Source organism: Oryzias latipes, chromosome 15, assembly GCF_053564925.1.
Source record: "Oryzias latipes strain Hd-rR chromosome 15, Olatipes_Hd-rR_3.1".
Classification (NCBI taxonomy): domain Eukaryota; kingdom Metazoa; phylum Chordata; class Actinopteri; order Beloniformes; family Adrianichthyidae; genus Oryzias; species Oryzias latipes.
The window spans coordinates 12,853,024-12,880,326 of NC_136251.1; the positions used below are offsets into that span (position 1 = coordinate 12,853,024).

Here is a 27,303-nt window from a genome sequence, read left to right on the forward strand (position 1 = left end):
AAGTTGTCAAAATGACTATTTGCTGCTCCTCCCTTGCTTCACCTCTTCTTTCTCGTTCTTGTTTCTCCTTATATTCTTTAGAAAATTCATTCAAATATGTTCCTTTTTTTCCTGTTGTCACACTTCCTGCACTGTTGTAAGTGTGTCAACAAAGTTCTTGCTTTATTTTTGCCCCTTTTCCCTTTTTTCACACATGCTTGGATAACTACGCTATATCTAACCACTTTATTTTCTTTTTAAATCTCTTTGAAGAGTTGACAGACTAGTCCATTGCTACATAGAGATGGGGAGAACAAAAACATTTCAGATGAGCATTCTTTTGCCATTTCAGTGGTTGTGGTTTAACAAATACTGGATGTGTCAATCATTTTAGACATTTTATTACGTTTTCTAATGGTAAGTCTGCCCCTGCTATAAAGATCAAGCTTTTTTTTGCTGACTTGCAGATGAATCCAGGTGTGGTTCACTTCAGTGCAAATGCACACAGACTTTCTGCAAACCAATATGAGTTGATGACAAAACCTCTGTGTGAGGAGGAGGAAATAACACTATAAGTCTGAAGATGAGTAGATAATGAAAACATCTAGAAATAGCTTTAAACCAAAAGGTTTCTAATTATGGTTTTCATAGGACTAACATGAGATGGTTTTTTTCCTAGCGTTTTTTTTTTTAAACTGCTTGATTCAGGCATCAGTATCTAAAATGTAGGAACTGCCTGATTCTTCCAGGCAGTTCAATCGGCTTTGGTATGTGGCTCTCTCCTGAGAACGCCTCATGATGGCCTTAATGGGAAGAACACATTTTACCCACTCAAGAGTGTGACCACTTTCAGCCAATATCCTTTATCAAAAAATGAAGTAGAAAAAGGGCAAAGCAGCTTTGTTTGAACAGAAGTGATTCCAAATGCTTTACAGACACAAATAGCTTTGGCAGCCTTGAGAACTATTAAAGACAGACACACTAAGAAAAAATAAGCAGCAATTATATAATTAAGAGTCCAGGAATCACAGCAAGTTAAAAAAAAAAGGTAGTGGAAAAGAGTAGTTCTCATTTAAGCTTAAAAGCAGATAAAACGCCTAAAAAGGCTGGGTTTGTGTAAACTTCTCATTCTCACAATCGTTTTTCTTACTTTATTAAAAATATTGCACATACAAAATACCAATGACAAAACTCCACACTATGTGCAAAATACAGTGTTCACGTTCGCCAGAGATTGAACAAAAATTCCAAAAAAAACACAATAATGACAATCATTAGGCCACAATCGTTCCAACAATTTTTAATTCTTAAGGTTTTTGAACGAGAGAGCCCCCTGCTGAAAACTGAGGAGATGACAACCTGAATATTTGGAGACATGCCCTCCCTCCCAAAAATAAAATATTTATTTTTTAAAACAAAAATTTTATAATTGGCTTAGATGGAACACTATACTTTTGTTTTTTGTTTGTGTTTTAGATTTACCGGAAACTGTTCGTGCATAAAGCGGAAGTAAAAACACCATATCCGGTGTCAAGAGAAAAATCAAATATGGCGCCATTGATAGTCTATTAACAGTCAAGGTTTTACTTTATTTTTTTAAATTGACAGAATATTTTTAAGACTAAAATTATCATGGTGGAACCGGGCTGCAGTGGAAGTTCTGTTCGGTTCTTCTGCACCGCCGGGAATGGAATGGAGACTTTTCTGACGGAGGAAGTGAAGAAGAAGCTCTTAGCTGAAGACGTGAGTTTGTTTGTTTTGAAAGAAAAAGAAATCTAAAAAAAGAATTAGAAGGGAAAAAAGTACAAGTGTATTCCAAGCAAATGTTTTTAGTAGCTTAATTTAACAGCGGAAGCAGTCCCAGGTAAAATGTCAAAGAGAAAAGACTTTTATAGAAAATCTTAACATTCGTTTTTGTTTTTTAGGTTCATTATAATCATGTCAGTCATCATTTCAATATAGAAACAGGATTCTAAGGATCTTTACTTGGATCCCCTATTATGAGAAGAACGCCTGGTTATTTAAAAAATAAAGGAAAATAACTGCTTTTATGGAAAATAAGGTACAGAATTTCCCTTTTTTTAATCCAGGTGTGTCAGATTCCTGGAAAAGTGTTGTTCAGCTCTTCTGCAGCGATCCACAGAGTAACAAGCCTGAAAGCAGCAGAACGGCTCTTCCTTTTGTTAAAGAAGGACTCGCCTCTCAGGATGCCAACCCGCTGCAGCCGAGGTACCGGCCCGACTCACATGCTAACATACAGAAACTCCAAAGATTTAGTACGGATGTACGGCATTCAGCTGAAGCACACAATGGATACGTAGGAATAGGTAGCAATAACTAGAATAACAAAGAATAACTAGGATAACTAGGAATAACTAGGATAACTGGGAATGCAACGACACTCGGTTTGAAACCGAACCCCTTGTTACACCCATTGAATGAGATTGTGGAAAAAGGGAATTGCTGCATTCCTTCTGCAGTATGTTTACGTTGGAAGTGTAAAACATGTGTGTTAAATTTAAAGACCCCTTCCCATGAAAATTGTGTTTTTGGTGTTTTTCAAGAAATTTTAACATGTTTTTGAGACATTTTCAAAATGACCCTTGTGTCATGTTTTTAATAATAGAGGACAAATAAAAAGTAAACTAAGAATAAATTGCATTTTGGAGTATTTTTGTCATTTGAAATTTTGTGAATCAGGAGCAGACAAAATGTCTTTTGAAAAACATTGTATTTGTCACATCGAAAATAAACTGGACGGACCACAAGCTCCATTCTGCTCCATTCTGATGGATCCATTTATAAACGTTGTTTTTCTCGTCCGAGCTGGAATCTGCTCCAACATTGCTCGCCATTTTTGTTGCATAGGTAATGTTAGGGTGGGGATGTGGGGGGCTGTAAGCTAGCAGGAGAGAGTGAAAACAGAGAGCTCTCAGCAACAAGGACGGGTAGGGGGGTAGGGTTGTTCTGCACCTACAGTCCCACTAATAAACTTCTGTTGCTCTGCTAAATCTGCTAAAGATAGATTTATAACTTATTGTTTTACTACATTATACAAGGCTTGGTGTAGGCCAGCTAAAATATTTTTTGTTACTTTATTACTACTTTGTACATTTTTTAGTTTTTTGTTGTTGTTTTTTGAAACACAAATCATATATAGAACCAAAACCAAACCGTGACCCAAAACTTGAGGTAGGAACAGAATCATGGCGAAAGTGAATTGTTGGATTTCTGTGTAATGTTCCCAGCAGAGGCCGCCTCTTTGCTGCAGTCCAGGCTGTTGGCAAACCGGGATCAGTGGATCGGCGCTGCAGTGACATGGAGCCGCCTGCAGAGGGAGCTTTTAGCCAGCAAAGGCCTGGGAGGAACAGCACGGAGTCAGAGGGGGGGAGGGACTGAAGACTTTGCAGCGTCAAAAAAACACAGATCTGAGCTCAGAGAGCCACAGAGGGAAGAACAACATGTAGAAAAGCCACCAGAGAAGAAAAGGATGAAGGAGGATGGTGCAGAAGCGGAGATAAAGATGGAGTCCAACAGCTTCTGCAGCAAAATCTGTCTCACAGGAGATGATGAGGCTTCAGAGAGTGTGGAAAATGGTGAAGAACGTCTCGTTCTGTACACAGATTTTCTAAAGTAGCAAATCCTAATCTGAATTTTTATCTCGCAGTATCCTTTAGGATCAGCTGCAAATGCAGCGGATCTGTCTCCAGGAGCTTCAGCTCACAGGTGCTGAACTCTGCCACCTGACAGTAGTGTGTGGTCCCAGCTTTGGACTTTCAAAACAGGTCATATTTGTCTTGTTTGTGGTGCAGGAGGTGAGCAGAATGATGGGAGCTGCTGTGAGCAGACTGCTGGGCTGGAAGGCTGACCTGAAGAATCCTCTGCTGGAGGTCACTCCATCTTTTCTGACACATTATTTACGTTTTCAACGTGCGGTTGGTTCTGCTTTTCCCTCATCCTGTCAGACCACATGTCATCGTGGGCTTTGGTTTCTCTCTGCAGGTCAGTCTCCACCTGAGCGACGATTACTGTCTGCTTGGAATTCCACTGACCAGGTTTCATCTGCATTTCAGACTTTGGGGAGCAATATTTAGATTTTGAATTGTGAGAACCATGTTTGAAGTATATTGTCTACATTTTATTTGGGACAAACACAGATTTTATACAAATGAAGAAATACTTTCAAATATGACAAACAAAAGAGAATTCCTATAAAAAAACATCTTAATATAATAGGTGCAGCTAAATAAATAAAAGTCATACATACATTCATGTGCCAGAAATCTGTTACTAAATAATTCCATTCATCATCTTCTATAATCTTTGTTTGTTTTCCTATCAATGTTTGACTTAATATCTATAATGGGTCTGTGTTTCGTAATTTTGTATTAAATTGTTCTATTATTTTTTAAAAAAATTCTTTATTCAAATGTTTAATGAAATAAACCAATCAATCAATCAAAATTCATGTTTGAGAGCTGACTGTTGAAATTTGCTCAACCACTAAAGACAATATTTAGCTGCTGAAATATAATTTAGCATGGTTTTAAAAAGTTGAAAAGCGTCAAAAATCTGATGTAAAAGTACAAAAACCTGAACCTAGTGCTTTAATAAATTCTGAGTATGCTTAAAAAATCAGCTTAGTTAGTTGAAAGAAGCAGACAAATGGTTTAAAAGGACCAAATACCTTAGTTACTGGGGTTAAAAGCCCAAAATCTGGTTGGAATGATCTTCTAAGAGGAAAGTTTTTGAAGAATTTGAAGCTTTTCCCATGTGAAAATGATCCGTTTATGAATGAAAATACCATAATTGTAAGAAAAATCTAAAGTTTAAGCGGTTTTATCTTCAAAGAACTGAAAGTTTTGATACCAGAATTGTTGAAAAAGTGAGAACATTTTTAAAGACTTGGTGGAAAACACACAGAAGTATCTAGAACCGAAGCTTGACTTTTCTACATTTGCATTTACTCAAGAAGGGATCTTTTTAATATGTTAACAAGCTGATTGCTGCCCAAATCTTAACTGGAAGACAAGCTAAACTAGTCGGTTCCTAGAAAAGAAAACTGGTTCTTTGGAGGCAAAAAAAGGAATGAACTGGTGCCGTACACTTTTTCACAGAACTGCAAACTCATAAATGCTAAAAAGTGATGGGTGCTGTGTCCCCTCCCATGCAGGTTACCTTTGGCGAACCGCAGCTACATCAAAACAACCGGACTGAGGTCCACTGTGGCCTGGGCCATGGCATCACTGGCTGACATACAGGTAGAACACAGCCAGAGGCCCGGAGGATGGAGTGAAGGTTGTTGGTGTGCGTGAGGACAATGCAGAGGAGAGACTTAGACTGATGCGGATGATTTGTTGTGGAGATCCCCTAAAGGGGGCAGCTGAAAGACAAAGAAGAGCTGAGCGTGACGTGTAGCACCTTCTGTTTTACAGCCGGGGTTCTCTGTGGTTGATCCGATGTGCGGTGTGGGAACCATCCTGATTGAAGCAGCGCAGGAACATCAGGTCAGAGTCCAGATCTGCTTCCTTAACCCTTGTGCTATCTTGTGGGGTCAAAATGACCCCACCCTTACATTGATGTGTTATTCCTACCATGATAAAGGTGAAGAGGATTTCATGTAATCCATGGACACCAGTGAAGATCACAAATCATTGAAGAAAAACGGTTCAGAGCACTGTCTAGTGGGTCTAGATGACCCAACTCCCAATGTTAAAGTGCCTAGGATAGCACAAGGGTTAAAGTTTAGTAGAGTTCACTTTGCCCTGTGATAATTTGAATTTGAATAATGTAAGGCCTGCAAAATAAATCCCAAATTTATCGTTATTGCGAAATCAAACGGTGCAAAATGCATATCCCAAAAGACGGCAAAAATCACGATTAATGGTTACCTTAAATGTGTAAAAACAATCTTATGGCAGCTTAAAGTATTTAACAAATCAAATAAATTCATTTATTTATTTGACCAATCAGATGGAGCCCTTCATGTTGTTGACCAATCGGATGGAGCTCTTTTATTTATTTTGGAGCTCTTTTATGTTCGATATTTGCCTCCTGTGTAAACGAGGGTCATTTGGAGTCTAATTTAAGTTATGTTGACTCTTATTTAAATGAAATGAGCTAATTTAGCATGAGACGGTTAATTGAACAAGCTTGCATTTCAGTGTAGACTTTAGCAGCGATCACTGTTTGTTTGCTCTCTAATCCATCCGTAGAAGAAAGGAAAGTCTTCAGGCCTAAAATATTCTAGATTTTACGTTTTAAAACATATAAAAAGGGATTCTGTTTGAGAAATGTGTTTGATATGTGAACATGCAGGACTGTCAGCATGACGGACTCTGTAGTTGTGTCCGAATCCCTCACTACTCACTAACTATTTAGTACATTATATAAACTATTTCTCCAAAATCAAGAGTCCTGGAAATTTCCCCAAAGTCTCTGCGAAAAACTAGAGTACATCGATGCTCACTCATTTAGCAAATATAGACCACAATGCATTACGTTTCAACAATTTGTGATTTTAACATTATTTTTTCTGTTAATTATCCAAGTTTCATTTTCAGAACATCGATATTCTTTGTAAAATGTTCAGATTTCTAAGGTTTTTACTTCAGCAAATAGTTTGTCATATTCTGCCTTTAAAAAACGAAATTGTTTCCGAATTGCGTTAAAATCCAGAGCACTGGATATTCCTGCACTATAAAGTCTTTTAGAAGTTCAGAAATCATCTGTGAATTCAGACAAAGCCTGTGATCTTCAGGATGCCTGTTTTGTGGGTGTGGACATCGATGACGGACAGCTGCAGAGGGCCAATCACAACGTATTATTTGCACATCTGGGGAAGAGTATACAGCTGCTGAAAGCCTCATCTATGGGTAAGAAACTGTTTTTCAAAATAACCAACAGGGGATCCCCTTTCACTAGAAAACATTTGACTCTAAACCTTTACTCTGCAGACAAAAACAGATTTGGATTTGCCGTTTGGGAATATCTGAAATGTTTTAAGTCTTGTTAGATATTAGATTGTTTTGTAGGAAGCCATTTATCTGAACCTCATGTCCAGCAAGTTCTTAACAAAAAGACCATGCCTTTGCTTTGTTATCCTTAGAGTCTAGAGTAGTTGTTCATTCAGACCTGAGCCTCTAGAATTAAGGCAAATAACCAAATTGTGACAGTAAGACAATTTCTCTTCTATATATGGCATTTCATCTATATTTCTCCAAAAACCTTTTGCAACTCGTTTGTCCCATATGGTAAATTAGAGCTTTAGACATGAATCTAAAAATAAAACGTCTATTCTTGGAGATGATAAAACATCAAGTTGAATCAGTGGCTGACATGCTTCAGTTGTCGTCATGGTGACTGCTTTTAGTTTGAACAAATCAAATGTTAGGTTTTTTTTATCATAACAAGAATTACCTAACTTTTTTACTTTATGAAAACTTGGAAAAACGGTTCTTCCGTATAAAGTTTTGTGGATTTGAAGAGCGCCATCATCAGTCAAATGTTGAAGTCACACAGGAGGCAATGGAAACCTTTGGAAACTCACCACACTCGCCTTTCTCTACAAATGTGTCCAAATTCTCAAGCCAGGCCCCATTAAAGTAAATAAAATAAAAAACTCCCTTTTCTATAATTACTTCCTATTTTCTGGAAACAATTTTTTTTAAACTGGAAACCAGAAAACCTAAAAATCAAAACCTGCGATTCTGCACTCGCTTTAATTTTTATGGAAAGAGCTGCAGACTAGGAAGGGCCGTCCCAAATGTTTTAGTCTCCATGGAGATCACCATTTTGAATCAAAGTGTCCCTTCAGAACATCAGACAGAGGGATAAGGACTTAGTCACATGCACCTGTGCGGGTTTTTGGGTTTAAGACACGTGACAGGAGAGACTTTTTAAGCTGTCCATCAAAAGGTTTCACTGGTTTTCCTTCAAGGATTGGATGGTAGGATGGACGGATGGCGCTTTTATTATTGCATAATACAATGAGAAAAGCATAGAAGAATGAATGTTGCTTAGCCCGTGTGTTTGCTTAGGGCTGCCTCTGCTCAGCGGCACTGTGGACGCCGTGGTCTGTGATCTGCCGTTTGGGAGGAAGTTTGGCAGCAACACCAATATGGCTGCTGACCTGCCGCTCATCCTTTGGGAAATGGAAAGGTACAAGAAAATCCTCACATTTCTCATTTGTGACCCAAAACAAATTTAAAAGGAATGCTTGTTCTTTGTTTTTTAGAATCCTTTGTCCTGGAGGGACTCTCGTTGTCCTCCTGAGTCCTCAGTTGTCGTGTCTCCTAAAGAAGCTCCTGACACAAGAACCCGCTGAGCCAGCATTGGAGCAGAAAGCAGAGCCTCAAGCCGTGGCAGCGAGCTGCCTGTCGTCCAGCTCTCCGCCCGACCAGCAGCTCCACAGTCAAGACAGACGTCCAGCTGCTGGTCTTCAGCAACGCCAGCCCCCCCGCCGGTCTTCTCTGAAGCACCAGGCCACGTTCAGGGTCAGCTTAGGGGCCATCGACGGACTGATTCAGAAATATGTCAAAACGTGATCGCTGTTGGTAAACGTGCTCATCATGATGATCATGAGCATGTTTGCTGTGTGGAGAAAACTGACTGAATCAACACATTACAGCCCAAAACGGAGAAGAGGAGCTTTTGAATTAAATTACATTTGTTGTCTACAAATCTGGTAGAAGTTCAGATGTGTTGTATAATGCAGTGAGAAACTATATATTTTTTTTAGTTTTTTTCCACCACTAATAAAAAGTAGATGGAGCTTCACCTCACACTAGAGACTGCAATGTTTAGCTTTTTTTTGATACTGGTAAAGAATTTAAATACATTTTTACTGTATATGTGAATCCTGAGATGCCTTCTTCTGCCTCTTTCTTTTGTTTTTAATACTTTTAAACTCTGTGTTTTTCTTTTAATGTTGTGATTTAAATAATGATTGATTTTGAAATTTTTGGCTGCTTTATGCCAGTTAAAAAAATTAATAAGGAAAAAAAAATGGGCCTCTGCTTTATCAGCTAGACTCAGGGTCTGCAACCTGAGGGCTTGGAGCCACATGTGACTCTTTTACCCTCCTTTATGGCTCTCTGGTTAAAGAAACATTAAAATATTTTTCATTTTAACCCCGTAAAGCTCACTACATCAAATAATTGACAGAAAATTGAATTTGAGGGGAATTGAGATCATTTTTAAACCCATCAGGAAAAGCTCTTCTGCTGCCTCTAGTGGAATTATAATGAACTACAAGGAAAAAAACATGGACAGTTGGATACAATGGGTTCTACGGAAAGTTTGGACCATGCTAATGACTAAAAGCCTCAAATATCCTGTGGAAAGTTGAAAAAGTGAAAAATGAAAAGCAAATGATTAAAATATTAAAGCTTAAAAAAATACAATGTAAAGTAAAACTAAGCATGAAAATACAAAGGAAAATAAACAGTAGCTTAAAAAGTAGCTTAAAAATACTACATAAAGTAAAAAATCGCATAATCCATCCAAAGTAAAAATCTAATTACTTAAAAATGCTATGTAAAGTAAAAAATGTATGTTTAACTGACAGAAATCTTTAAACTAGTAAGTAAAGTTAAAAAAATCTACAAACCCTATGTAAAGTAATAAAAAACACTAAGTAAAGTAAAAAAGCAAACAACTTAATAATTCAATGTAAAAAGAATAAACTACAATGTTAAGTAAAAAAATCTAAGAATAATATGTAAAGTAAAACATGACCTAAAAATACTATGTGAACTAAAAAAAACTTAAAAATTGTATGTTTACTTGACAAAAACTTTAAATAATTATTAAGTAGTAGTAAGTAAAAAAAAAGATAAATCTAAAACCCTTTGTAAAGGAATAAAAAGCAACATCACAAAGTAAAGTAAAAAGCAAAACAACTAAAAATATATATAAAGTTTGGAAAAAGAGAAATGTTATGTAAAGTTTAAAAAAATTAAAAAATACTTTCTGAAGTAAAAAAAAATCTTGATGCTGTGGTTTAGCAATGAATGCTTAAACTTTGGCTCAGACTAATTTGATTTTGTTCTTAAAAACAAACGTTTGAAATATTTTATTGTTATTTCCTACTTCATCCCATCAGAATATCGTGCACTGCTGCAATTTTTAATCTCAAATTCTGGAAATTTCTTGTCCTTTAAAGCTTTGAGTTTAGTAACCATAAAGAAGATAAAATAATCATGAAATCATACGATAAAATGTTACAGTTGAGTTATTCTTGTATAAACTGCATTTGCAGTCTCAAGGCCTGTTCACACCGGGACGAATTTCGCCGGCGATTTTCGCCGACGTTTAACGCCTCGTGACTAAACAAAGGGCACCAACGAGAGTGTGCACACCGACGCGAAAAAACGCCACGCGTTAAAGCGTCAAAAAAAAAAAACGCCTCGGGTTCGTTTTTTTTTTCGACGCGTCGCGTCGAAATCTACTCGACCAATGAGAATGGCGCTTTTGCTCACGTGTCTGGAGCTTCTGAAGTTAGAGTAAAACACAACTTGGGGGCGCTCAAACACAAAACTGCCTTGCTGAGCACACATACCAGCGAAGAAGATAGACGCCAAGTAGCGTCTACACTGCCGCGAAGCAATAATGACGTACATTCTAAAATATCCCCGAACCAAGCACCAGTTGGAGCTACTGGTGCTTGAAATATTCATGTTTTCTTTGTTTGATTCTGACAAGCGTGTAAATACTTGCTCTCTTCTTCTGAGTGAAAAGCGACTTTAAGAAGCGTAAAGTTGCGCAGCGCCACCTTGTGTACAGGAGTATTTCTGTTTTACATTAAGCGCCATCTAATGTCAGGGAATGAAATTGCATGTTCACTCCACTCATCGTCAGCGAAAATCGCCTGGGTGTGAACACAAAAAACGTGGCGAAAAACGCTGGCGAATAACGCCTGGCGAATATTCGTCCCGGTGTGTACGGGCCTTCAAACGCACCATCCCTGGAAAACAACTTTTATCCCCCGCGCATGCTCAGTGAGTCCGCGCAGGAAGCCATGTTGGATCTTCACACTGGATTCAGGCAGAGATTTTTTGACACCGTATGTTTTTCCTAAAATATCCGTTCACCGTCTTCGTCGGGGGTGCATCCACCGCGCGCGATCGGTGCCGTAGTTGGCAGAGGACATGATGAACTCCAGCATGGACCTGTCCCGGCGGAACCCGCAGGAGGATTTCGAGCTGATCCAGAGGATAGGAAGTGGGACCTACGGAGATGTGTACAAGGTAACGCTGCAGAGAGAGGGGAGCTTCCAAGGGGTTCCATTTTCGGACACCTAGCTCAAAACAGTAATTCATAGTATTCCGTTCTTAATTTTTGGGGAAACATTAAATATTTTAAAAATATTTAAATTTTCCTTTTTTGTTGTAGCACAACTTTGAACTTATTTAATGGCTAACTGATGTTTTCGTGGATAACTCCGATGTGCGTTGCATTGACAGAGCTGAATTGTGCTTATGGCTGCTCCACTTTATGCTGCTCCATTCGCATTATTCCCGCAACCCTTCCTGTTGATATGTTTTTATTAAGTTGATACAGTATACGTGAATGTTATAGCTGCAAATATAAGGGCTCATCGGGAAACTAAAACCATCAATGTTTTTGTGTTTTGGCTAACTTCAAGCTGTCCGAAAATGGGTACAGGGGTCCTAGCATAAAACAGCTAGCTTCTCAGATTCTTGTGAATTTTAGTACCATCAGGCAGGGATTTGCTTAATGGAAGACACTGAAAACGGTCAATATTTTCTCTGAAAAGGCAAATATTACACCAGTTTAATCAAATATACCAGTAGTATGTCCTCTCTGCCCTGTCTGGGCTGACAGCTGATTCGGCTAAGGCGTTAAGCCACAACAACAACAACAATAACGACAACAGCGGTCAGATGATCGCCTCCAGTCGGTGTTTAACGTCTTCTGCTGTCCGCAGTGACTTTTAGAAGTTCCTAAGAGCCCTGATTCGGCCCTGCCGTGTCTGTGGTGAAGTTTGGAGGCTCCTGCTGTCAGTTTAGCAAGGCCCCACGGCTTCAGGTCAGACCTCAGACTGCAGAAAAGAGTGGGACAATCAGTTTAGAGGAAAAACGTGCAGAAACATGGCGAGATTTGACCCATTTTACCTCAGGCAAAAGTTTTACCCATCAGGCAAAGGTTTTACCCATCAGGCAACAGGTTTACCCATCATGGCAATGGTGTAACCATCATGCAAATGTTTAACCCATAAGGCAAAGGTTTTAGAAGAAAGAGAAGTAGAAGCCCCTCCTTGCTTTTCCAGTGTGAACACTATGGGCTAAATGTGTTTAAGATAGGGGTGTGTATTGACCAGAGTCTGGCGATATGATTGATTGTGATATTTTACCTGAACATATTTTATTTATTTAAAAAAAAATATGACTTTGAAAAAACTCTACCTGAATTTTAATGTCTTCCACTGTTATAAAATGGTCAAATTCAGTTTAGTTAATGATCACAATGTTAAGCACTGCAACTCAGTGACGTGCGGTGAGGTTAATGGCTGGTAAGGCACTGACGTCAGTCAGATTTACAAACATATGAACCATACTGAGTAACTTATTCACCATTTGATTGACAACAGTTAACGTGTTTTGTTTAAAATATCATTTCAACATGTTTTTTTTTTCATATGCAAACTGCAGCATAGAAAAAAACACAAACGTTATTATCGTCTTACCTTTACTTGTAAATAAAGTCCATACGCCGCTCCTTCTGAAGAAAATGACTTGCCGCTTGGTATCACTTCTTCTATTGTTTTTTAGCGTCATAATCTCAGGGCTCACCGGCGCCCCCTAACATGAGGCACGAGAATGTCTGGCCTCACCCAGCGGCTTTTTTGCCGGCGTTTAGCGCTCAGCACAAGAAACACGTCCCTCACATACAGTTATTTATAAAAACAAACACTGTACATCATATACATCTGCTAAATTATGTAAACTCAGCTCATATAGTACAAGTGATTGAACCGACATACAGAGACAGCAGTTCCGTCTGACTGCATAGGTATTGCGCAATCCAAGGTGAGGCTCAGCGGGCTGGTGCCTCATCGCACGTCACTTCTTATTATCTGAACGGCAAATGCGGAAATTCAGCGATTTTGAAAAGAAAAAAAACCCAAAAATGGTCCATTTAAATGGAAAATGACTGCAAAGCACAAATTACTGATTAAATATAATAATTGAATTTATTTTTTCTCTTTTCTTCCCATAATGACAGGTGAGGCACAGCCTCACCTGCCTCTCCTGACTGCACGTCACTGCTGCAACTGTATCTCATATACAAGTTGCGTTTACCAAAGCAAATTCATAGTGCTTTTATTTTGGTAAGTTGAAAGTATAGAAAGGAAACGGTCAACATTGTCTGATTTCCACAACAAAATATTTTTCAGTATAAGAAAAAACAAAGAATGAGAAAATAAAATGCGGTTCATTTTCAACATGTAGCTTCTCCAGTACTTTTAAACAGTTCAGGAGCCTGAATGGTGCTTTAAAAATAAAAGGGGGGGCACACACGGATTCTTTCCAGAAACAATAAAGTGATGATGATGAGTCAGCATAACAGAACGAAGGTAAATTGCTTTAATGTGACAAAGGTGCTTTGTTACATATCAGTCTGCTCTGCTGAACCTTTGCAGACACGCTTCTCACACGCGCAACACTCCTCCCCACGATGTCGGCCTTTTTTTCAGAGCGTTGTACACATCCCTCTGATCCATCAGGTCGTTAAACTAGAATCTATTGATGGGAGGTTCTGCAGAACTTTAGCCCGCTTTGCCAATAGCATTTTAGCCGATGCTAAGCCTATTAGCTGCTGCACTGCTTATTTATTGAGCGGCTAAAAAGCACAGCAATCCACGTTTTTATATGTTACTAGCAGCAACATGGAACAGAGTTTCTGTTTGGTATCCATCCTAAGTAAAAACAAAGTAGTTCATGTCTCAGAACAACAGAACAAGCTGCCTCTAGCTGAAGTCTTCCTGTTGTCTTGTGTGGTGTGGTGCTGCTCAAAGAGGCTCTGTGTGCTCTGCTGCCAACTAGCGGTCGGAGGGTGAAGTGGAAACAAAGTCAGACACTAAAGCTCAGAAATAAGTAAAACAAATATCGTCCTGGCAGCATTTTGAATCAATAGAAGTTTCGCCAAGTGAATTATCGCGATTTTTTTAACGAATCGATTTTTTTCTTACACCCCTAGTTTAAGAACGGTTCAAATGAGCGTCACATGGCCCATGTGTCAGACTCCATAGCTGTTGGCAAAGATTTTACCCACCTGGATAAAACAAAAAAATAGATAACAAGAATCATGGCTGCAGAATCAGACAAAGGATGTTAACTTCCAGCTTTGTTCTAGACCACATGTGTCAAACTCAAGGCCCGTGGGCCAAATGTGGCCCGCCATGTCATTTTATGTGGCCCGCGAGAGCATAAAAGTTTTTCATTTCTTAAAAGAAAAATGGTGTGTATTTCTTCATATCTAGGGGGAATTGGACTTGAAATATCGAATTGGGCAGCTATACATTAGGACTTTAACACTGTCCATATAACCTAACCTGAAAGGAATCAAATTTAAAAGGATTTATGTAAGGGTTAATGGCCGACGAAGTGTGCGGTTACTACTTTTTAACGCACGCCGTGGAAGCCTGAACCGTCCGACGCGAAGCGGAGGACGGTTGCTTCCGCGAAGTGCGTTAAAAAGTAGTAACCGCACACTTCGAAGGCCATTAACCCGCTTATACCATGGTCACTTACAAAAGCAATACATATTAACCAGGTTTTAGTCCTTAATTCTTGTTTTTTTCCCCGATTTGGATCACTTTTCTCATAAACAGCGTACTATGTTACGTGATGCGGCGCATCGCGCCGCATCACGTAACATATAGTCCGCGTCGCGTAGCACCACCGCTGCAGTCAAGATTCGGCGATATATATAGGCTCATCGTCCCGATGGGTTGAATAAAGCATCAATTCAGAGGGAAAGTTAATCGCTTACCGCTTGTTTTTGCCCAGATGATGAAGCAAAAGGTTGTTTTACAGAAGCCGGCGCAGTGATACAAATCATTTAAGCTAGCCGACCGGAACTTCTTTTTTCACCGTGCGGTTATCAGGTTTTAACGCATACCCAGCAGCCAATCAGAATCGAGTATTCAACCGGACCATGGTATAAGCTAGAATAACAAGCAAACATATGTTTTCTATGCAACTGTTATTGTCACTTTAAAAAGTTAGAATAAATAAATAAATTAGTTATTTAACATTAAGGAGTAGTTGCATTTATCTGTCAGTACATTTAGTTGCATGTATAAGTTATATCTGGCCCTTTGAGGACAGCCACTATGCTGATGTGGCCCTCAGTGAAAGTGAGTTTGACACCCCTGATCTAGGCCTTGAATATGGCTGCTGTGGAGGTTAGTCACAAAGTACCGGTACTTTCTTTCATATCTTTACCAACATTTTTAAAGATTATCTCTGTTAAAGTCATGTTCAAGCTGGAGTGAGCATAAGACGAAAAAATCTCATTCTGGTCATTAAAAACCTGCTACAGAAGCTCAGAAGCCCTCTATAAACCTTCGATCAGTTTCCTGACTCCTTCCATAAACTGATGGTCTCTAAGTGTCTCTGTTCTGAGGATTTTAACTCTGTAAACTTATCCAAACTTTGCTGGAAGACCTGGAAGTGAGTCTGGATCAATACGATTCATTTCTTCACCAAAACATCCTTTTCGTCTTTAAAATTGTTAGAACGTTGTGTAATTACCTTTGCCAATGGTGCTTTTCAGGCTGAGAGGAACACTTTTTTCAAATATCTTTATTAGCGACATACGTTTCTGACGGCGCCGCTGCTTAAAAACATAATGGATCGTTGACAGAGTTGGAATTTTCCTGTTTAGATATCCTTTGGATTTTCAGAATAAAGTTTCACTTGTGTAGTGGGTAACACTTCGACCTCAAAGCGAGAAGGCGCTGGTTCAAATCTCAGCAGGGTCCCTTTCGTGTGCAGTTTGCATGTTCTCCTCATGCATCCGTGTTTTTTTTCTTGTTTCCTCCCACAGTCCAAAAACGTGTTTCATAGATTCAAATTAAATATTCTAAATTGCCTCTAGGTGCGCATTTGTGTCTTTGGGTGATTGTGTGGCCCCACAACCGACTGGCAACTTGTTCAGGGTGCACCCCACCTTCACCAAACAGGGGGTGGGATAGGCTCCAGCAACCTCGTGACTCTGAAGGTGATTCAGCAAGTTCAGAAGACTGATTTAGAGAATCATCATAGGCAGGATTGACCAATTTCCCATCTGAACTTTTTTTTTCTTTAAAGTAGTGTTTCTTAATTTTACTGGAAGGCAAGCACTTGTCCTCATTACACCAGTTCTTTTTTTTACACCTTAGTTTCTATTTCAATTCATTTTTGTCAGTCTGACAAAGCTTTCAGCATGCTTGCTTCTATTTGAGTTTGCAAAGCGCTTCACATTTGGTTTAAAATAAAAATAAAAACTGGATGGAGATGGAAACAATAAGCAACATTTCTCACATTCTAGTTTGTTTTGGAATCAAAGTGTAACGACAGGTCTGTATTTTGCTGATCTGTTGTGAACAACCAAGCCAAAAGGTGATCAGAGTGGGTCTTTAATGTGCTGTTGATAGAACTAGAAATGATGATGTTTTTGTGTGAATCTGGGCTTCATGACGGCTGTGAAAAGATGCTGAAAAAAACGTTAAAATCAACATTAACGTCCACAGTTGAGTCTAAAAAAATGAACTGAATCCTAGTTCATGAAATTCATCGATCTTTTCTGAAATTTGGGGTTTGGTGCACAAATGTACCAGAAATCTGCTTTGCTGTTTGTGTCTAATCAAAGGGTCAACAGTTTTAAAAAAAAATTATTGTAACAACAGTTTCTCGTTACAAGTTAAGGTAAATAAAAACGAAATGGCACAATTTTTTTATTTAAGATTGATTTATTATTGAATTGTGAATGAAATTGAATCTAAAATCTGAATTGAAGTGATTCACAAATGTGTTCTTTATTCCTCTGAAGTGGAATAATAAATTCACCAGAAATGATCATTTATTTCTACTCTAAAGGTGATTTTCTTTGGTGAGCCATCATGAACATCCACACTCTCCTGCACTCTTGCTTTCCCTCTGTGATGGAATTTCATTTAAGTCTCGGGGGAGAGGGAGGGTGGCGAGACCCGTGGGAGGTACTGAATGTTGTTTGGTTAAACTCCCGGCTCGCTGAGGTTGCTGGCATGAAGCATCAAAGTCCCACTCGGATCATCTTTGGAGCTAATTTAAACTCGTTTCCAGCGGTCTTTTAATTAACATTGTGCCGCTTTTAGCTAAAATAAAAAAAAAACTGAGTCGTTTTCTAGGACATAGTTACTGCAGAGCATCAGGAGTTCATTAGAAATTTTTCTCTGAGTTGTGGGTGTGTTGTAGCAACCCCACCTTCCCCTCCCCTTTGCTGAGAGCTCTCTGTTTACACGCTCAGGATTTTTTCGTCTTCTCCTCATTCACAGCGAAATACGGAAGTGCATTTTTAAGCTTCATTTTATTAATATATGTCCTCCATCATCAGAAAAAAGTTACAAGAAAATGTTAAAAAAAACCCTGCTCTCATCAGAGTGGCTTTTTAAAACTCCACTCAGGAGTTGTTTCTATCAGCTTAGTCTGTGTTTTCTTGGATGGCGGTGCCGTTTGCCTCTCTGGCTGCTGCAGCCGATGTGTTTCTAATTCGGGCTCAGCCCGTATCGCTCCTCGCCGTAAAGCCCCGTCGGGTTATCTTCAGCGGCTGATGGTCCTTCAGCTGGAACCACGCTCCAGCCCTTCGCCACAGGAACGACATTTGTGCTCTCGGATGTGGTCGGTTGAGGAGAACGTGTGGGGCGCACGCTCCCACTCATCTCCCCAACAACGGGGTTTGCAGAAATCTCAGGATTAAAAGGACGTGCTGAAAAATCACCGGGGGATGCCTATATTTGGTGCTACCGCCGTGTGAAAAAGTGTGGCTTAGAGAGGAATGTTGGCGGAGGAAACCGAGCATGAACTGTGCGTCTGAGGAGCCTAAGACGAGGGGGGCGGGGAGTGACTGGCTGACGTGGGGACGGGCCCTTCAACCGCCATGGAAGCAGTCGCCTGTAGGGTAGCTATTCAGTCTCTGAGCTGGCTCTGTAAATGTCAGTCGGGAAAACTGCAGGAAAATCCTGCAAACTGCAGCATTGAGGGTCCATCGGTGCAAGTTCCTGTCCACCCCCCCCAACCCCCCCATTCAGAATTCCTGCCTTTTGGCTCCATCCGCGTGCTTCTGTGCGAAGGCGGCCTGAATGTCTGACACTTTAGGAGCAGAGGAAAGCAGTTTGAGCCGCTGTGACGTCTCCGCTTCACACACAGATGTCTTTTCTTTGTGCATCCGAACATTTGCCCCACGCTATAAGACTGGCTGCGTTTCTGGGGGTGTGCTCAGACGAAGGCAGCTGAGGATGAGGAGGGCCGGGTTATTCAGATCCTCTGCTGTCAAACATTGCTGCTTAACCTGCAGCTCGTGAAGGACGGCGTCTTCATGTGATTTGAACTAAAGAAAGATTTCAAGAACTCAAGAACACATTCAGATTTAATTGGAAGTCCTTTGATTTGTTTTTTCCTAATTTTCAAAAAAGCAGTTTTTTTCTCCACTTATTCTATTTTTATTAACAGCATTTTTACCTTTTTTAACTTTAACTTCTCAATGTTTTTTCTCAGCTAATTTAGCCTTTTTTTGCTTCATTTGGCCTACTTTAGACACATTTATATACTTATTAACTGTCAGTTATGTATCATTTTTACTTTGCACGTTGTTATTTTATTGCAACTTGGTGAAATTGGTTGTTGTTTTTTTACCTCTGTGGACATTTTGACGTTTGGGTGCTTTCATGGAGAAACAAAAGAGTTTTACAAATTGGACTGAAGTGGGGTTTTTTAAAAATCTTTTTAAAAAAAATAATTTTTTTTAGAGTTTATTTTTAAGCTGCAGACAAGATGGCGACCGACATCATCGCCCAGAAGTGTAAACTATACAATTACCCTAACTCAAAAGTGTTCAGAATTCTAAAACTTTTTCTTTTATTAAAGCTTAAAATGAGAAAAAAATGTAACCGTTGTTGCCAGTTAAAATAAAGTTGTTTTTTTTTCGAGTAGAAGAAGGGGAACTTCCAGTTCTGGCCTTTGATGTCTGTGACCAGGTGCTCTTGTTAGTTTAGCTGTCTTAGGCTATGCCCACACCGGGCATTTGACGTGCGATTAGGAATGCACTAAACACGCGTTCTTGACCGAGCGTTTAGCCTGTGGTGTTTGCGCTGGACAAACAGGGAGGAGCTTCTCCTTAATTTTCTACTGTTCACTAGCAAATGTGCGCCACCTACAGTTGGAAGAGGCTTGCTGTGAAATGTCAAAGATGGAAATTTGGTGAATCTTGCTCCAAACTTTTTCTTTTACATCTCTATTCCGATATATGAAAGAGTTGGTCTCATAGAATTCCGGCTGGATGGAAACTGTTAGCATTTTCATGAATTCAAATAGAGGCCATCCATACATTACTACCAAATCTGAGTCCCTGATTGGTCAAAGTTCAACCTGCTTTAGCTTTCAAGGCGCGTTTAAAGGCCATAGTTTTGTACGCAAAGCCTGAAAACGGCCGTTGAAACTTGCATAGCTACACGAGAACGCCAGAAGTTTGAAGCCCAAAAGCGTGCATGTACGTGCGCTTTCATAGACTTTTCATTACAATTGGTCACTTGAGCACGCGTTGCGCATTACACTTCTTTCAGCCCATAAAATGTTTTACTGCTACTAACTTTCCTGATCTTTCATCTTGTACAGTGTAAATGTTTTCTTTATTCCAAACAATTTTCCTGATTGAAAAGTTCCATCTGTGTTGATTTTCTTCGTATTTGCAGCAGATTCGCTTTTCGATGAGCAGCTTCATTGTTTCCGAAGCAGTGAAGCCATCATGAGGCTGTTGTTTTCAAATAAATCCTTTCTTCTGCAAATGTCCGTTTTTTCTGACGGTCCTCCCAGACGGTCCTGTTCGGCCACTGCTGCTCCTCCTGTTTGCTCTGGGAGGTGGAGGAGCAGACATGGGGCTGCTGGGAACAAAAGCAGCAAAGGTTCCTCAGGACCTGTTTGGCTTCGGTTTAGTCTACGTCCTGGCAGCAGTGTGTCTGTCGGAAACACAACCATTCCAGAAAGCCAGGAGGATGCACGACAGTTCAGGCTTAAGCCTCATGATGTTAAAGTTTTTTTTTTAAAGAGGCAGACAATGATTCTGGAAAAAAAAAAAACCCAAGAGGTTGAAATGTTATTTCTAACCCTTGAAGAATAGATGCTCTTGCATTTTAGCTTGAGTTCAAATTTCCTCCAGACTTTTTACCATTTTTAGCTCCTTCAGGACAGGAGTTCCTATTTCTTTTTTTGACTGATGTTACTTTGCTGCTGCTATTGGGCTCATTGAAAATCCTGAGTAAGTTTCAAACCAACCACTCCGACTCCCACTCTGTCCCACTCCCACTCATTTTGTAGTTTTATGTAAAAGCGTTCCCAGTCATCTTTTATTTATGATTAAACCCTTGTGTCGTTTTCCAGGACATAGTTTCTGCAGAGCTGCAGGAGTTCAGTAGAAATTCACCTCTGAGTTGTGGGCGAGAGCGTTGGCACAGAGCAACCCCGCCCCCTTTCCTCTCCCCATTGCTGAGAGCTCTCTGTTCATGTGAAGCAGAGAGCTAAATGTATTCTCTACGTCACAAAAACAGTATTTTCTCATCTGCTTCTGATTCCCAATCATTTAAATAGAGAAATACTCAGAAGATAAATTTTAAGTTTAATTATCTTTCTGTATGTCCTCCACCATGCGTAGAAATGCCACAAGAACATGTTTAAAACACCATTTTCATTGGAGTGGGTTTGCAAAAATGTGAGATTTTCTTTTCTTTATCCACATGCCACCAGATGCTTTGCTAAAACATCTGCAAGTCTTGGAGAATGTGTTATTATATCCAAAAATAAACCAAAACTTGGATAAATGTTTTACCTTGTAACATTTGAAACGAGTCTGCTTTTTTCTGACACTTGATTACTTTCATAGTTGCTGTAATTTGGGGTAAAGTTGAGCTAATGAGCAGCACTGTAGGCCTTTTGCAGGGCTGTTCTAAATACCTGAGTGGCTTATAAAGCAGTTTGTCATATTTTGACATAAATGTGTTGGATTTTGTAGACTGTTGTTCACTGTTTGCTCAAAGTAGCCTCACAGGTTTTTGATCCTTCTGCTGTTTCTGTCTGTGGGAGCTGAGATGAAGGACAGATTTGCTGAGTTAACACACTTTACTGATTGGTCCGTGCTAGTTTCTTTACATCATCATAAGGCATTTACACAGGTTATATCAGTTGCTGGTTTTGTTTAAGCTCAAAGGATAACATTTTTCAAATCCCTTAAGTTATGCGAATGAAATGATAAAATGTTGATTTTTCTTTTGGGAGGTCTTGTTTGAATTTTTTTTTAAATCAATGTTAGGATTTAGGCTTTTTATAGTAAATAGGAGCTCAAGTTTTGGATTTAGGTTTTGATTTCAATATTCCTTCATTGGATTTTGTTCCTCCAGGTTTTCCAAATTAAACTAACTTTTCTGCAGTTTAAAAAAAATATTTTATTGATGCCAATGGGAATGTAAGAATCTGCTTTTTGGAGTCCAGTTTTAAAAAAAAAAACATTTGTGTGCTGCCCCCCCCCCCCCTTTTGTTGTTGTTGTTGTTGTTGTAGTTGTTTTTGTTGTTGTTGTTGTTGTTGTGGGGGGGTTGAAGAGATTTGTGCCATGAACAATCCCCCACTTTTAGTTCTCAAATTTGACCCAGGAAGTACTAACGGTTGCAGTTCCTCAAATGACCACAGGAGGCTGGTGGTAGAAGGGAGCAACTTCTCACTAACTTAGTTGTTAAAAAGTTTAATTTTTCACCAAACTAAATTATTGAAAACATTGTGTGTGTGTGTGTGTGTGTGTGTGTGTGTGTGTGTGTGTGTGTGTGTGTGTGTGTGTGTGTGTGTGTGTGTGTGTGTGTGTGTGTGTGTGTGTGTGTGTGTGTGTGTGTGTGTGTGTGTGTGTGTGTGTGTGTGTGTGTGTGTGTGTGTGTGTGTGTGTGTGTGTGTGTGTGTGTGTGTGTGTGTGTGTGTGTGTGTGTGTGTTTTATCAGAGCTGAAATGTTACAAGTAGAATAGTTTTTTGATTGACAGATACACAAATTAAATACATTTCTCACTTTGTCCCTTAAAACTCCCTATTTTTGGAAAATTGTTAAGGTGGGTGGACTAAACTCTTGTCATTCAGTCACTCTGACTTCAGGTTACATTGTCATCATTCAGAATACTATGGGTAATGACAAATATCCATCCTATGTTCAAAATTTGCATTCTGGAGACATTTTGATTAGTAAATGAAGTGTCTGATTAGTAGGTCTTAGTGTTTTAGATTGTTTATACAGGAATCTGTACAGAACAGCAGACCTAAATCATTAGTTGATTGAGTGAAATTTTGCCATAATTGAAATATTTTTGTTAACTCTGTTCCAGACAAAGTGGAATAAAACTAGAGTGGTTTTTCTGTTGATTCTGTATTTGCCGTCATTTGCTGCAGAGAGTTTCAACCCATCATCACATCAGCGCTCTGGAGAACGTCTACGAAAAGTCCTGACTGCAGTGAACAGAAAACCTAATGTGACCTTCTACCCTGTTTAAGTTGCAGTCCTGCCTGCCAGGCGTCAACCTCTCCAGACTTCTGTCTCAGGATTAACTGTAAATAGTCATGTCACGTTTGGTCAGAGCTGTTAAAGAAACACGTAACTTTCATTTGCTCAGGTGATGGGAGTGTCTGCTCTTGGGGTTAAGCAACTGTAGTCAGGAGAATGAAACGTGACTCACGTTTTGAGCTTTCCTTTTGCCTGTTTAAAATTCTCTTGGTTCAATCAATGATTCAAATGATGGATGATTTGGCTCATTCAAAGTCTAGAGTTTGAAGTTTTGCTGCTTTAGGATCTTTATGCTGCTTTGACGAATTAACTTTTTTCTTTCTGATTGTGACATCTTCTACAACTTCCAGTCTGGCTTTTAGTAAATAGCCCATCTGCAGTGACATCAAAGTATTTAATGGATTCTATGTAATCTGTTTGCAATAGGCAATATTAATCTGTCCAAAGCCTTTTTTCCTGTTGAGTTCTATTGTTCTGAAACACCAGCTAACTAGCAGGTTTTTACCCAGTGTCTGCACCGAGTATGTGATGCTGTCATGCATTGGCTTGTTTGAGGTAGAACTGAAACCAGTGTTTTCTGGTTTGTAGTTGTCTTGAAAGGATAATGCGTCACTGAACTTTCTTGGATGGACAAACGGGCTGGTCAAGCAAATTTGAAACTCATCGTAACCCACCCAATGAGAGAGCTGGTTCCACTGTTGGATACGGATAAATTGATGACTGACCAATACAATTTTTTGGGAAGAAGATCATAATTGATCACCATTTGATGCAATTCATGTTTGGATTAGACCGAATATAGGATTTGATCCAACAAAACATTTTAGTTGATTCTAAAAACTCTTTTTGTAATTTTATTGAACAAAGCTGTAGCGCTTGTTGATAAAATAACAAGTTCATGCATGTACGGTAACTCTAACACTGAGTTGTCGTTGGTCACACCTAAATAACACACTCTCTTTGATCAGCAGTAACCCATTTATGTGATTAACATAAGTCCAACAGATTCTGTTAGAATCAACTAATCGACGCAGGCCAAGGCGCTCTTCTCGGTCATGTGATAGGTTACCGCTACAATAAAACCCATGAGCTAGCAAAATAAGTAATAAAACAAACGTCTTTGGAAAGCTTCTTTGCCAATGGGAAAACGCCCAGCCAGGAGACAGAAGAAGAGCCTTCGACTTCGAAAAAAAGAAAGCTACATTTAAGATTACTTCTTTTTTGCACCATGAGTGTGGGAAGGGGAGAGGATAATGACACCTGTGCAATGTCTAATGTTATGCATGTCAAAATAAAAGCTCAAGGTTCGTTTTGTCACGTCTTTGTTCCTACTTCATCGTAGTATTGCTACAATAATCATCCGCCAATATTTGAAAGACCGGTCCGTGGAAGTCTTGTGTGACGTGATACCAGTCTGTGGCGTTAAAAAGGTTGGAGACCACTGGGCTAGAGCACACTTATAACTAACCCAAATTCTTCCTTTTCAGTTCTCACATTCCCCATAATGATCTCAGCGTGGATGCCAATGTTTTAAACCCAAACAGTGAGCAGCAGTGTGGAATCTTGTTGTTTACTATGCACTAAAAATGTAAAGAAGAAAGGCTTTCAGTCACACTAAAGAAAGAACTCATATAAAACTGAAGCTGTGTTTTATATTTTCTACCATTGTTTATATTGTAAAGCACACTGTTCTTTGTGGTTTGATTAAAATTGTGGTTGTAGATCAAGCTATATTTCATTGACTTACAGGAGGTGTATGTAATTGGCATCATAGCTTTGAATCGTCCTGTAGTGCATTAAGCTTTCACACCTGATCTGAACTGTGCTATGCCAGTCATAACATAGCAGCAAAAAAAACGGACATTAGGGTCAAACTTATTCTAAATATGTATTGCTTTGTCATAGCATTGTGTCCCTTTATATTTATATTATACAATGTGAATTTTCACTATCTGTATTGTTAAACTTTAAAGTTCGGATGTTCGTTTTTATGCAGATGACAGTGTTGTTTTATGGCTTATGCAGTTGTATCCAGCTTGGATCTCTTGCTGTTTTTAGTCCAAGGCTATTTCTTATTAGATGATACTAATTTTAGGGATACATCCCTTCTGTTATAGCCTCTACAGGAGTGTCTTACAGCCACTTCCTTGATTGGATTTCACTCCATAAATGCATCGTTGCTGACTTTACATACTACGGGCTTGAAGCTTTGAAACTGATTACAAACCTGGACTCACACACAGATTTCTAACATTCTGTGGTGTCCACAGACTAAAACACTGATAACTGGTTTATCTTTGGGCTGTTTCCGACTTTTTTTTATAAGAAAAAAATCAAAGCAGGTAGCTATAGACTTTTCTTTCAGTAATGTGTTTTCCTGTCTGCACCAAACTAAACTGTGAAAATTAGGGCGCCTTCGTGAGCTTTGAGTAGATCACAGACTAAGCAGTCATTTTGAGCCGCTCTGTTTGAAGGTTTTTATGTCCTCTTGCAGGAGCACAGGCAGAGACTTTCAGCTGCTAATGCTTTGGGTTTCTGCTGAGGCAGAGTTTTCTTGTCTGACTGTGCATTCTTTATCAGTATGTGTGTATGTCAGTGTAAGAACTGAAACACACACTTCATACAATCAATAAATATTTAAAAACACATTCAGTCATAATTGTTTTAAGATTTGAACTTGAATCTGAACGAATTTTGAAGCATTTATGCTGGCGTTAGGATATCCCTGTGGTCACATGACTCATCGTTGTGCTTTGGTATTGGTATACTACGTCATTTATTTTTTGTTGAGGAAATGTGACCTTTTTAGAGTAAAGCAGACAACTAGACTGCCTCCTCTCAGGTCAAACCTACATTTGTACATTTTATATTTAAACACCCACTTCAATTATGTTTTTGACTTGTTCTGGTGGCATTTTCCTTTTTAAAACTGTCACTTGAAGCAGATGGGATTTTTCGTTGGTGAGATGAAAACAACAGAAGACAGTCAGTCATGCAGGAACCGAGGACTGACTGGTATTAGTCATCTTTGCTGTGTCTGCTGACTGAAGGCGCTCTGTCTCTGCTCTTCCATGGGTTTTTTCTCCTCTGCATTTCTTTGTCTCCGGCCCCCTCCCACCTCTTTGTTTTGGTGTGGGTCAGCCCCCCCCTTCTTTCCGTTCTGACATGATTTTTAGGCATGATTTTAATGAAGAGACGGTTTGTCGTTTTTCTTGATTCAATCAAATAATCTTTTTTTCATGTGTGACAGAAGAAACCGCTGATGTCCAATACGCTAATAAGTGTGTTTTACTGGCATTTCTGATGCAGATATATCAGATTGCAAATTCATTTTGATAGATTTTGAAGGCTCGAACAAAAAAGGGTACAACGTGTGATTTTAGGATCTCTCTTGCAAAGCTGGAAAAACCAGAGCGCCGAATGTCTTTTTACCGTGTTAAACGTTGGAAAATATGCATGCAAGGATACAGCCAGGAGCATGCTGGGTGGGTGTGTCTGAGAGGGGACAGCAGAAGCTGTTGAGGCATGACACCAAACTGCTTTGCTGCTCGCTTGAGCAGCTGTACTTCTCTGGAGTTGAACGTCCCGTTTTCTTTCTTCCATTTTAATACAGATACTCATCATGAGTCATCTTTTATTTATTAAGGTCATTTAAAATTCATCCCTTGCCCCACAAACACTGCTGCTAAATATAACTGTACAAAAGTTGACTATTTATAGAAAGAATCTGCTTCTGTTCTTCTGGACTCCTGTTTTCTGACAAATTTCATGTTTGCAAGAAAACATTTATTCAGACTGTAATTTATGTATCATTTGTGACAGACTGGTATTTGAAATGTCAGAATAATTCTTGATTGGTTGAAATTCCACCTTGAAAACAGAATCCATATTTTCTCATAAATACGAGGTAATTCTCAAGGCTTGGAGTTCCCCAGGGTTTGATTTTAGGACCCCTGAGATTCAACTTCTGTCGACTCTTTTAGAGGCCAAGTCAAGCACATTTTTTACCTTCATTATGGCTACACTGAAAAGAGGTTTGGAGTGACAAAAAAACTTTTTTACTTCTTAAATTATAGCCAAATTTGTTCTAGGTTATCCTGTAAACTAGGGTGATTTTTTTCAGACTTGGATATTTACTGGTATTTTATCATTATTTTTATCAGCGCTGATAATTTGAAGCTTTTTATTAAAGATAAATACTAGGTAAAAATGGATGGCGACATTTTATCGTCGCATCAAAATCCAGGACTGGTTTTAGCAGGAGGCACACAAAAACAGTTTGGTAAAGACATTCACAGATTCAGACTTCCAGGCTAACATAACTGCCATGTGCAGACAGTAGAGAATCATGACAAAAAATCGCCTAAAGGAGCGGAATATTTCTCAAAATGAACAGATTATTTGCTACGATGGACTAAAGGAAACTTTTGTTCATCATCTAAAAGTGAGCGGCAACTACTTCAAGCCTGGGAATTTCAACAGAACACCTTTTTTTTTTTTTGAAGCATGATGTTTCCACCTTCATGCTTCT

General features: G+C 39.2%; 2 protein-coding genes across 28 annotated transcripts in view; both read left to right on the forward strand.

Moving 5' to 3' along the window:
- The first annotated feature begins 1,491 nt into the window (after positions 1-1,491).
- thumpd2 (THUMP domain containing 2) lies at positions 1,492-8,843 on the forward strand. 2 transcript variants are annotated; one of them, XM_004077223.5, is made up of 11 exons: positions 1,492-1,722; positions 2,070-2,208; positions 3,228-3,575; positions 3,647-3,705; positions 3,792-3,869; positions 3,982-4,034; positions 5,153-5,240; positions 5,415-5,486; positions 6,740-6,854; positions 8,019-8,139; positions 8,216-8,843. In XM_004077223.5, exons 1-11 carry the CDS (start codon positions 1,612-1,614, stop codon positions 8,523-8,525), a joined length of 1,494 nt encoding a protein of 497 aa, XP_004077271.1. In that variant the 5' UTR covers positions 1,492-1,611; the 3' UTR covers positions 8,526-8,843. The 2 variants fall into 2 exon arrangements, with proteins under 2 accessions (XP_004077271.1, XP_011482470.1); XM_011484168.4 differs by having other exon boundaries at positions 3,231-3,575.
- A 1,982-nt stretch (positions 8,844-10,825) lies between these two features.
- The window catches only part of map4k3b (mitogen-activated protein kinase kinase kinase kinase 3b), a 54,375-nt gene continuing 37,897 nt past the window's right edge, over positions 10,826-27,303 (forward strand). For 25 of the 26 annotated variants that reach the window (XM_078931771.1, XM_023962949.2, XM_078931749.1 and 22 more), the window contains exon 1: positions 10,828-11,228. In XM_078931771.1, the coding sequence (XP_078787897.1) occupies positions 11,130-11,228 (99 nt within the window). In that variant the 5' untranslated portion in view covers positions 10,828-11,129. Of the gene's footprint in view, positions 11,229-27,303 lie in introns of all 26 variants that reach the window. The other variant, XM_078931770.1, reaches the window with a different exon arrangement.

Coding starts and splice junctions, on each gene's coding strand:
- thumpd2 (XM_004077223.5), top strand. CDS start 1,612: ATGGTGGAACCGGGCTGCAGTGGAAGTTCTGTTCGGTTCTTCTGCACC. Junction 3,706..3,791: donor CCAGGAGCTTCAGCTCACAG/GTGCTGAACTCT, acceptor TTTGTGGTGCAG/GAGGTGAGCAGAATGATGGG. Junction 5,241..5,414: donor CATCACTGGCTGACATACAG/GTAGAACACAGC, acceptor TCTGTTTTACAG/CCGGGGTTCTCTGTGGTTGA.